We start from the raw sequence: 12,235 nt of genomic DNA, 5'->3' as shown, positions 1-12,235 counted from the left end.
AGCCGACTCTTCTCCAGTTCTCGGATGACAATGCCAGCTCGGTGGAGGGGACAAAAAAACACTGAACGGTCAAAGGTGCTGCCTTTCGGATGAGCCAATAAGCCGAGGCCCTACCTGCCCTTCCAGGCTGGAACAGCTAACGTGGTGCTATTGCCAACATCACTGATTATCAAATTATTTGGTTATAAGCACACCATTCTTTTGTGGGATTTTGCTTTGCATAAATTAGCTGCTACCTTTCCTAAAAATCACTGAAATGAAAATCGCTCATTGTCACAAGTAGGGTTCAAATGAAGTTACTGTGAAAAGCCCCTAGTCGCCACATTCCGGCACCTGTTCAGGGAGGCTGGTACGGGAATTGAACCGTACTGCTGGCCTGCCTTGGTCTGCTTTAAAGCCAGCGGTTTAGCCCAGTGTGCTAAATCAGCCCCTGGTGGCCACACCAGGAAAGTACTTTGGAATGTCCTGATGTTGCAGTAGGTGCTATATAAATGCAAGTCCTTTCTATCACTGCCATTCTTTGTGTCACTCGTGATCAAGTTCTACATGACATCTACCTAGGCCTCTCATACTGCTCCCTAGCCTGCATTTGCAATTGTATGGTGCCTTTAAATCGGATAAATATCTCTGGTCACTTTATAGAGGATTTTGGGAATACATTTTAATGGCAAGTCAAAGGGATGTGAGCAGAGATGACCATCAACCTCGTCTGACCTGTGGGTCTATAAGAAGCAATGAGAGATGTAGAAGTCTCCAAGGAGAAAATGTCAGAAGGTGGGACACGGGTGACTAGGGAGTGGGGCGAAGGCTTAACCTGGGCTCTATGCAATCATTTAAAGCTCCAGAACATTGGCCATACTCTCACCTCCACTACTCAATCAATAGACCCGCTCCTTCCAAGTTCAGCAGCAGATATTTCAGTGCATTCTATAATTTGTAATTTAATTAATATTCATGACAATTACTTATTCTTTGTAGGTAAGGAGTAGGGCACACAGCCCCTCGTGCCTGTTGTTCCATTTAGTAAGATCATTGGCTGATTGTTCTATCTCCAGGACGAGTCATGTCCCTAGACGAGCTGTTCTAGCAGAGCCAAAATACTGGCATCTTCCCTGCAATGGGGGAAATTGCCAGGTAAGTCCCGTCTACAGAAAGCAGGACAAATCCAACCTGGCCAGTTACTGCCCCATCAGTCTACTCTCAATCATCGGCAAAGTGATGGAATGGGTTGTCAGCAGTGCTGTCCAGGAGCATTTATTCAGCAATAACCTGCTCACTGCCACTCAGTTTGGGTTCCATCATGGCCACTCAACTTCTGACCCCATTATGGTCTGGGTCTAAAAAATGGACAAAAGAGCTGACCTCCAGAGGTGAGGTGAGAGTGACTTCACTTCACATCAAGGCAGCATTTCACCAGGTGTGGCACCAAACGTCAGTGGAAATAAGATGGAAAACTCTCTGGTGGTTGGAGTAACACCTCGCACAAAGGAAGATGGTTGTGTTTGTTGGAGGTCAATCATTTCAGACCTCAGATATCACCCCAGGAGTCCCTCAAGGTAGTGTTCAATGCCCAAACATCTTTAGCTGATTCATCAATGATGTTACCCCATCATAAGGTCAAAAGTGGGGATATTCGCCCATGATTGTACGATGTTCAGCAGCATTCACGATTCCTCCGATACTGAAGCAGTCCGTTTCCAAATGCAGCAAGATCTGGACAATATTCAGGCTTTCGCTGATGAGTGGAAAGTATCGTTCACATCATACAAGTCTCGGGCAATGACCATTTCCAACAAGCGAGAATCAAAATACCTCCCGATTACATTCAGTGGCATTGCCATTGCTGAATCTCACATGATCAACATCAAGGGTTTACCATTGACCAGAAACTGAACTGGACGAGCCATGTAAATAACATGGCTGCACAAGCAGGTCAGAGGTTAGGAATTTTGTGGCGAGTAACTCACTTCCTGACTCCTCAAAGCCTGTCCAACATCTACAGGCACAAGTGAAGAGAGGGAAATACTTTCCACTTGCCTGGATGAGTGCAGCTCCAGCAACACTGAAGAAGTTCAACAGCATCCACGATAAAACCTATCTACCACAGTCACCATTCAGTCCCTCCATCACTAACATAGTGGCAGCAGTGTGTCCCATCTACAAGATACAAAACAAGGATCCTTCAGCAGCACCTTCCAAACCCGTAGCATCTACCACCAGAAGGACGAGAGCAGCAGACACCTGGGAACACAACCATCTGCAAGTTTCCCTCCAAGCCACACACCATTCTGACTTGGAAATACATTGCCGTCCCCTCACTGTTGATGTGTCAAAATACTGGAACTCCTTCCACAACAGCACGCCGGATGTACCTACATGCCATGGACTGCAGTGGTTCAAGAAGGAAGGTCACCACGACCACCTCAAGGCAATTGGGGAAGGGAAACCAATGCTGGCCTTGCCAGCGACGTCCACATTCCCTAAAACAATAAAAAACAACTTCTCTTTCCTGATCTCTCCCCATATTCAGTGATTTCTATAGTGTCAATCTATCTCATTCTCGAATACAGTAATAACTCCCATCATTGTTCTGTTCAAAGTTGTTTTCATTATAATGTTGCCAATGCAACAGGGAGAATATATAATAATAATCTTTATTGTCACAAGTAGGCTTACATTAACACTGCAATGAAGTTACTGTGAAAAGCCACGATCCGCCACATTTCAGCGCCTGTTCGGGAACACAAAGGGAGAATTCAGAATGTCCAAATTACCTAACAGCACGTCTTTCGGGACTTGTGGGAGGAAACCCACGCAGACACGGGGAGAACGTGCAGACTCCACACAGACAGTGATGCAAGCCGGGAATTGAATCTGGGACCCTGGAGCTGTGAAGCAACAGTGCTACCCACTGTGCTATTGTGCCGCCCATATATCCTTTTAAAGCGGAGAGATGCTTGCCGATTGGAACCAGAGGACTGGCGAGTTCACGGGAGGGTTATGAAATGAAATGAAATGAAAATCGCTTATTGTCACGAGTAGGCTTCAATTAAGTTACTGTGAAAAGCCCCTAGTCGCCACATTCCGGTGCCTGTCCGGGGAGGCTGGTACGAGGTTAGCGGAGGTTACTGAGATAGGGAGGTGCAAGGATATAGGATTAAATTCCTACAGTGCAGTAGGAGGCCATTCGGCCCATCGAGTCTGCAAACATCACCCAGGCTCAATCCCCCGCCCCGTCCCCATAACCCCACCTAACCTTTGGACACTGAGGGACAATTTAGCATGGCCAATCCACCTAACCTGCACATCTCTGGAGTGTGCGAGAAAACCAGAGCACCTGGAAAAAACCCATACATACACGGGGAGAAAGTGCAAACTTGACAAACGCACCCAATATTGGAATATACTCGGTCTCTGGCGCTGTGAGACAGTAATGCTAACCACTGTACCACCGTGCCGCTCTTGATGCTCCACTTTGAGTTTGAAAGGCTTGTCGACTGTTACATGAATGCAAAACTGAGGGAAGTGAAGAGGAACATCATTGTGGGTCTGAAGAGCAATGAATCACAGAAGGAAATGAAGCAGTGAGTGTTGTCTTCAACTTGATTCTGGCATTGCAACAGTGACCATAATTTAAAAAGTACTCAATAGCTGTGAGTTACGTTGGTATGGGCTTGAGGTAATAAAAGTTGGTACGAATAGTGTCGTCTTTCTAATACTCTGAAGGTGAAGAGCTTCAGCGTTGTGTCTGGCCCCTTCATACAGTCAAATGATCATGGGTTACTCACAAATTTAGATACGTTGAACGACAGTTTGAAGTTGTCTGGCATTAAACATTTCTCTTTTTCCCTCCCATTCAGTCATACTGCTCTGACCCGAACTTGGTCTTGGATTTGAAGAATCTTCTTGTACTCTTTGCGGACACTCTGCAGGTAACTTCCCATAGCTGCACTTCAGTAAAGCCTTGTATCTAAACTAACTGAGTGGTAAGGTTGAGACAGTTACTTTATTCTTTATAAATAAGAACATGCAGACTCCGCACAGACAGTGACCCAAGCCGGGAATCGAACCTGGGAGCCTGGTGCTGTGAAGCAATAGTGCTAACCTCTGTTCTACTGTGCCGCCCATGAAGACACAGAGTACAAGAGCAAAGAGATTGTGCTGAGCTGATACAAGACCCTAGTTGGATCTCGTGTACAGTTCTGGGGACCTCACTTTAGGAAAGATGTGAACGCATTGGAGAGAGTGCAGAAGAGCTTTACAGGACTGGTTCTCGGGATGAGAATCTTCAGATATGAAGATAGATTGGAGAAGTTGGGACTATTCTCCTTGGAGAGAAGAAGGTAAGAGGAGATGAGGGAAGTAAACAGAGTTGATAGAGTCATACAGAACAGAAAGGGGCCCTTCAGCCCATCCTATCTGCACTGGCCATCAAGCACCTATCTGTTCTAATCCCATTTCTAACTCTTGGTCTGTGGCCTTGTAAGCTATGGTGTTTTGATTGCTAATTGAAATGTTTCTTAAATGTTGTGAGGGTTCCCACCTCTACCCCTCGTTCAGGCAGTGAGTTCCAGCTTCCCAACATGCTCTGGGTGCAAAGGATTTCCCTCAAATCTCCTCTATGTACCCTGGCCTTGATCATAAAGTAATGGCCTCTGATTATTGACACCTCTACTAAAGAGAAAGGTTTCTTCCTATCTATGTCCTTCATCATTTTGTATATCTCAATCAGGTCGCCTCTCCACCTTCTCTGCTCGAAGACAAACAAGACCAGCTTCTCCTCATAGCTGAAACTCTCCAGCCCAGGAAACAACTTGGTGAATCTCCTCTGCACCCTTTCTCGTGCAGCCACAATCTTCCTCTTGTGTGGCGACTGGAGTGAAACTGTTTCTGCCTGTAACAGGTTTAGCAACAAGAGAGCAGAGATTTAAAGTGATCTCCAAAAGCAGCAAATGTGATGCGAGAAAAAACTTGCTCTCACAGCGAGTGATTGGGGTCTGGAATGCTCTGCCTGGAAGTGTGGTGGAGGCAGGTTCAATCGAGCCGTTCAACAGGGCATTAGATGATTATTTGAATAGAAACAATGTGCAGGAGTATGGGGAAAAGGCAGGGGAATGGCACTATTACAGGGATTGGGTTACAAGGCGAGATTACTCAAATTAGACCTGCTTTCACTAGAATTTAGAAGGATAAGGGGTGATCTGATCGAAGTATTCAAGATATTAACAAGGAAGGACAGGGTAGATGAAGATAAACTATTGCCACTAGTTGGAGATTCTAAAATGAAGGGGTATAGCCTAAACCAGTCAGGAGAGATGTTGGAAGCACTTCGCTCAAAGGTTGGTAAGAGCAGTTGATGCCAGATCAGTGGTTAAATTTAAATCGGAGATAGATAGATGTTGTTGAGCAAACAGGTTGAGGGATATGGGCCAACGGTAGGTATATGGAGTTCGGTCCCAGATCAGCTATGATCTTAGTGAATGGCGGGACAGACTCGAGGGGCTGAATGGACTATTCCTGTTCGTCACAATGCTCATACGGAGAGCCGCCCTGTCTTCAGCCTCGCTCCCACCCTGTCTCCTACCTCGCTCCCGCCCTGTCTCCTGCCTCGCTCCTGCCCTGTCTCCTGCCTCGCTCCTGCCCTGTCTCCTGCCTCACTCCCACCCTGTCTCCTGCCTCGCTCCCGCCCTGTCTCCTGCCTCGCTCCCACCCTGTCTCCTGCCTCGCTCCTGCCCTGTCTCCTGCTTCGGTCCCGCCCTATCTCCTGCCTCACTCCCGCCCTGCCTTCTGCCTCGCTCCCGCCATGTCTCCTGCCTCGCTCCCGCCCTGTCCCCTGCCTCGCTCCCGCCCTGTCCCCTGCCTCGCTCCCGCCCTGTCTCCTGCCTCGCTCCCGCCCTGTCTCCTGCCTCGCTCCCGCCCTGTCTCCTGCCTCGCTCCCGCCCTGTCTCCTGCCTCGCTCCCGCCCTGTCTCCTGCCTCGCTCCCACCCTGTCTCCTGCCTCGCTCCCGGCTGTCTCCTGCCTCGATCCCGCCCTGTCTCCTGCCTCGCTCCCGCCCTGCCTTCTGCCTCGCTCCCGCCCTGTCTCCTGCCTCGCTCCCGCCCTGCCTCGCTCCCGCCCCGTCTCCTGCCTCGCTCCCGCCCTGTCTCCTGCCTCGCTCCCACCCCGTCTCCTCCCTCACTCCTGCCCTGTCTCCTGCCTCGCTCCCGCCCTGTCTCTTGCCTCTCTCCCGCCCTGTCTCCTGCCTCGCTCCCGCCCTGTCTCCTGCCTCTCTCTCGCCCTGTGTCCTGCCTCACTCCCGCCCTGTCTCCTGCCTCGCTCCCGCCCTGTCTCCTGCCTCACTCCCGCCCTGTCTCCTGCCTCGCTCCCGCCCTGTCTCCTGCCTCGCTCCGGCCCTGTCTCCTGCCTCGCTTCTGCCACACTCACCGCCTGCTCCCATCCTACTTCAGCCTCACTCGATGCCCTGCTGCCACCCAACACGCTGCTTCGCTCCCACCTGGCCTCTCATTCGCTCACTGCTATGCTCCAAATGTCTCAAATGTCCAGGTGAATGAGACCGAGGACTTACTCGTTGGGACCAGTGGGATGGAGGCCTATGGGGGGCAGACCCACCAGGGCCCGGGGGTGAGACTGGCTCTCAGAACCTCTGAGAAAATCTGATTTGCTTAAAGTTGTATTTTGTTTAAAGAGTGCAACTCGCCGGTTAAGTTGGGAATTACTGTAAACTCAGTGAGCCTCTGTGGTGAAAATGCCAAAGACACACCTGCTGAGGCAAGACTTTTTTTGCCATTTCTCTCCAAAATTATTCTTTATCCTAAGGCAGTGACCGTCTACACTCTCCACTTATGGGAAGCAGCCTCTCTGCATCTACCCGGTCAAACCCTGTGAGAATTTTGATTGTTTTCTGTGAATCACTGGCTTCAGGATGCAGACAGTATCGTACAAGGAATGACACAATCAAGGGTACTGCTTCTTGATGTTCATCGTGACCCAAACAGAAGAAAAATGCAATCTGTAAACATCATTATGAACTCGCGTAATGCCTTCAGTCAGGGTAACACACGTCTAGTTAGGACAAAATCTGCCAGGATTTATGCAGTGCTGTTGCCTTCCTAAGGACTTGGTTTTTATGAATTGAAATCTCAGTCTACTGACGCTGTAAATGTCATCATTAAAATCACTCCTGTTTTATCCCAGGCCTGTGTTTCTAAGGACTTGTAGGACAGAAGGGTGACTAAGCTGGGGTTGGATGTCCCACAGGTCAGAGGCCCTGATTTTATGTAGGTGATGGTGCAATGAGCCTTGGTGACAATCTTCAGGATTTTGGAGAAGAAAGATTGAGTCGGACAATCTAGGAAGGCCGAGGAAGCAAAGTTCAGAGGCATGTGATAGAGGTTTTCTGAATTAGAGCTCAGACTAGTTACAATCGATGAAGCCTTTTGTCGTCACGGTAACAGTGATTCTGATACTGCTGATGCCGGAGATTGGAATTATTTCTTCAAAGGATATTTTGGCTGTATTTCTTTCAGACCCTATCAACCTTAGTGTGTTTGTCCCGAGCGTTCGCTGTTCAGAATGCTGACGATTGAAACACTTGCATTTCTTTTGCAGGGTTATGGATTTCCAGTCAATCAGTACTTCGACATGCTACTCGAGATCCGAGATCAGTACGGTGAAATTCTGCTGAAGAAGTGGTCCGGGGTCTTCAGGTAAGATGGAATAATCTTCTCAGAGTTTACAAACAAAACAGTTAGCTGTCCTCCTTTACTTCTGCCCAGTTTATTCCAACCTGGAGTGCATTTGATTTACAAATGCGAGTTGTTATTTTTGAACGTTTAGCACAGTGGCGTAGTGGTTAGCACTGCCACCTCACGATGTCGAGGACCAGAGTTCTGGCCCCAGGTCACTGTCCATGTGGAGTTTGCACATTTTCCCTGTATCTGTGTGGGTCCCACCCCCACAACCCTTTTTGTGTGGGGTTGGTGGACTGGCCATGCTAAATTGCCCCTGAATTTGGGGGGGGGGGGTGGGGAATATTTCTGAAGGATTGAAAGTCTCTCTGCCTATAACCACCCTTGCGTAATGTGTTTGAGCAGTTTTATTCCTGTTTTCATTGATTCATGCTGACAGCTCATGCTAAAGATCAGCACAGGTCAGACACAATAAGTTTGATGATGGTAGCAAATGGAGAAAATGTCACTGATCCAATAGAAGGTGCTTAAGGTAGGTAATTCAGTTAGATAAACCTCACCCTGAATATAACACAAATTAAGAATGTTTGCTGTAAAGAGTGCAAAGAGAGCTTCTCAATCTGACTCTTGCTGGACTTCTTTTCGGAATGTTTGATAGGATGGTGCAGAGAAAACTTTGCCCAAAGTCTAACCCATCCTGTACCTGTTACGAGGAAATCTATGTTTAAAAATGTAATTTCTATGTTTTTGAGGCAGACCTGACCTCAAACAGGAACAGAAGTGGAAATGAAACTGAAAGGGAAGCAGACAAGGGTAAACCTAGAAATAAAACTGAGCTTCCTTGTTTCATATAAAAGAATACAGATCAGCCCAAGCTGTGCAGTAGCAGTCTACTGGAGCAGTACAGGCAAAGTGAAGAACACTGAAGATCTAGATCTAGAAACTCAGAATAAGCAAAACAAATATGGGTTTAGGACTTGATAATGTTGGTGGGTTTACATCATCCAGACCAAATTGAGCCAGCTCTGTAGATTCCATTTGCGAAGCTTGGGGTGGTTGTGCACTGCTGATGGCTGGGGATCAAACTAGCTCCGAGAAGGAGCTAGGCGAAGCAGTGATGTAGTGTGGAAGGCAGTGGCCTAGTGACATTATCGCTGGACTAGTATCCCAGGGACCCAGGGTAATGCTCTGGGACCTGGGTTTGAATCTCACCACAGCAAATGGTGAAATCTGTGGCCCTTACCTGGTCTGGCCTATACGTGACTCCAGATCCATAGCAATGTGGTTGACTCTTAAACGCTCTCAAGGATGGACATCCACATTGCATGAGCGAATATTGGAAAATTATGATAGTGACCCCTACTTCTAGATTCTCCCACATGAGGAAACATCCTCTACACAAAGGGCTGCACAGTGGTTAGCACTGCTGCCTCACAGCACCAGAGTTCATGGGTTGATTCCTTCCTTGGTGACCGCCTGTGTGACATTTGCTCGTACTCCCTGGGTCTGCGGTGGTTTTCCTCCGGGTGCTCCGGTTTCATCCCACTGTCTAAAGATATGCAGGTTGGATAGGTTGGCCACGATCAATGTGCAGGGTTACAAGGATAGGGCCGAGGAATGGGCCTTGGTAGCGGGCTCTTTCGGAGGGCCGGTGCAGACTCGCTGGGCCGGTGCAGACTCGCTGGGCCGAATGGCACCCTTATGCACTATCGGAATTCTACATACTCTGTGACTCCACCTTGTTAACACCCCTCGGGATCTTAAAGGTTTTGATCAAGTCGTCTCTTACTCTTCTAAACTCCGAGAGCTGGTCATTGACTTCAGGGAGCAAAGTATTATACACACCCCTGTCTGCATCAATGGTGCCGAGGTGGAGATGGTTGACCGCTTCCTGGTGTGCACAGCACCAACAATCTGTCCTGGTCCACACACGTTGACGCTACGACCAAGAAGCACAACAGCACCCATGCTTTCTCAGGAAACTAAGGCATATCCACATTGACTTTACCAACTTGTACAGATGCACCAAAGAAAACATCCTATCTGACTGCATCTCAGCCTGGTATGGCAACTGCTCGGCCCAAGTCTGTAAGAAACACAGCCCGCTCCATCACACAAACCTGCCTCCTATCCATTGACTCTATCTGCACCTCCTGCTGCCTTGGGAAAGCGGGCAGCATAATCAAAGGCCCCTCCCACCTGGCTTATTCACTCTTCCATTTGGCAGGAGATACAAAAGTTTGATAACACACATTAACAAATTCAAAAACAGCTTCTTCCCCACTGTTACCAGACTCCTAAATGACCCTCTTATGGACTGAACTGATCTCTTCACACATCTTCTCTACTGAGTAGTACTACACTCCTGTATGCTTCACCCGATGCCTGTGTCTGTGTATTTACATTCTGTATTTATGTGTGTCAAATGTTTTTTTTAATGCATGGAATGATCTGCCTGAACTTCACTGTACCTCGGTACACGTGACAATAAACAAATCCAATCCAGGAGTTACGAGCGCAGCCTGTCCAACCGTTCCTCATAAAACAACCCACTCATTCCTGGTATTAATTTAGTAAATGGTTCTGAACTGCTTCCAAAGCTTTTTCATCCTTCTTTAATTAAGGAGACCAACACTGTACACAGTACTCCAGATGTGGTCTCACCAATGCCCTGTATAACTGAAGCATGACCTCCCTACTTTTGTAATCAGTTCCCCTCACAATAAACAACAACATTCTACTCGCTTTCCTAATTACTTGCTGTACCTGTAACTTTTGCGACTCACGCACTAAGGCACCCCCTTCATCTTCGAGCTCTGTAATCTCTCACGCTTTGGATAATGTGCTTTTTTATTCATCCTTCCAAAATGGATAATTTCACGTTTTCCCACAGTATACTCTATTTGCCAGATCTTTGCCCACTCATTTAAATACCTATATCCCTCTGGGCCGGATATGACCCCTTCACAATTTACCTTTGTGTTATCAGCAAATTTAGCAATCTTACCTTTAATCCCTTCATCCAAGTTATTTCTGTAAATTGTAAAATCTGGAATTAAAACCTCGTCTCAGTAATGGTGGCCATGAACCATTGTTGATTGACCATTGGGTTCATTAATTTCCTTCAGGGAAGGAAATGTGCCTACAAGCGACTCCAGACCCACAGCAATGTGATTGACTTTTAACTTACCTCTGAAATAGCCCAGCAAGCAACTCAGTTTATAGGCAGTTAGGGATGGATAACAAATGCTGGCTTTGCCAGCGACGCCCACATCCCGTGAAAGAATAAACATCAAAAATGGAGAAATTATTTGTGAGGAAGACGAAGAGTTTGAAGGATTTTGTGACTCGTCGTGACCACTAAATTCTGAGTGGACTAAGATCTGTCTTTGTTGTATCTGCCATTCAATTTGCAGGTTATAGTTTATATTTGGTCACAATTTTCTTGTTAATTCATGTTTAACTCCTGTTAATTGTAGATGTGAGAGTATAGGTAGATAATATTTAGTGGATTCTTGTGGTTTTTAATAACTGGGGTATCAAATTTCACCTACTTAAAAGAAGTTACAGGTCTCTCCTGAGATTGTAATAAAACACTGTTCTGGGAGTGTATGATGGGACAGTGCAAGAGCACTGTTTCTAACCTGTGCCATAGCTGATTGCAAGTGTTTAATGGAACACAGAACCATTGCAATGGAGGTGAATAACATTAAAAATTTAATCGGGTGGGGGGGGGGGGGGGTAGAGAAAATTATGGAGCGTTGGGAATGGATGGTAATTATTGAACTTATTGGACGGACCAGATCAATGTATAATGTGTTCTTCTTTGTTTTGAAGTAATTCTGAATTTTGTAAGCATGGAAAAAGAATAGATGTTCGTTGAACACTTATCATAAAACGGATGACTTCACAATGCTCCAAGTTCTCAGCATATGACTGAATTGGGAGGATATCGGGACACGCATAAGCACTGGGACATTGTTTTAATGATTGAATGTGTGTAACGATTAACCAGATTTCCCAGAGTCAAAAACTCACCTTCAACATTAGGTTCCACATCATGAATGAGCCCAAAAGGAAATTTCCTCCACACAATGTGAATTCCACAAAAAGACAATGTGAGGACTTGACTCCAAATACTTGGAATTTTAGCTATCGCTGTGCTTAAGCTGCTTGGTTTAGGCTGAGCAACCCATAGAATCAGCAAAGCTTTTAGAGCATTCTTGCGTGACCAAGGAAGGGCAGTCCTTAAGCCTGCAAAGTAACTAGAAGCAATGTTGCATCATTCAGGCCATGGGTCATGTTGAAGAAAGAAAAGGATGCGTTAACGTTGCCATCTGAAAGCAACTCATTAACTCTGGCCCTCTTCAGTAACATGCTTGGCCGCTTATGGCTGATTTGCTCTTTTTTTTATAAGGAAGAAGTTATTTGTAATTGTGTGCAAGCAACATGCCATACACAGAGCTAAACAATCTGACAACCAATGGATGAGATCACAGCTCTGCAGTCCTGCCACATCCAGTCGTGAATAGTGGTGGACAATTAA

At 46.8% G+C, this 12,235-nt stretch overlaps 1 protein-coding gene across 6 annotated transcripts in view; it reads left to right on the top strand.

Moving 5' to 3' along the window:
• Window positions 1-12,235, top strand: part of exoc6b (exocyst complex component 6B) — a 658,566-nt gene that overhangs the window by 374,513 nt on the left and 271,818 nt on the right. For all 6 annotated transcript variants that reach the window (XM_038793136.1, XM_038793134.1, XM_038793132.1 and 3 more), the window contains 2 exons: window positions 3,861-3,932; window positions 7,610-7,707. In XM_038793136.1, coding sequence (XP_038649064.1) covers window positions 3,861-3,932; window positions 7,610-7,707 — 170 coding nt within the window. The remainder of the gene's footprint in view (window positions 1-3,860; window positions 3,933-7,609; window positions 7,708-12,235) is intronic.

This window comes from Scyliorhinus canicula, chromosome 3, assembly GCF_902713615.1.
Source record: "Scyliorhinus canicula chromosome 3, sScyCan1.1, whole genome shotgun sequence".
Classification (NCBI taxonomy): Eukaryota; Metazoa; Chordata; class Chondrichthyes; order Carcharhiniformes; family Scyliorhinidae; genus Scyliorhinus; species Scyliorhinus canicula.
This window is presented reverse-complemented; position numbering and strand designations above follow the sequence as displayed.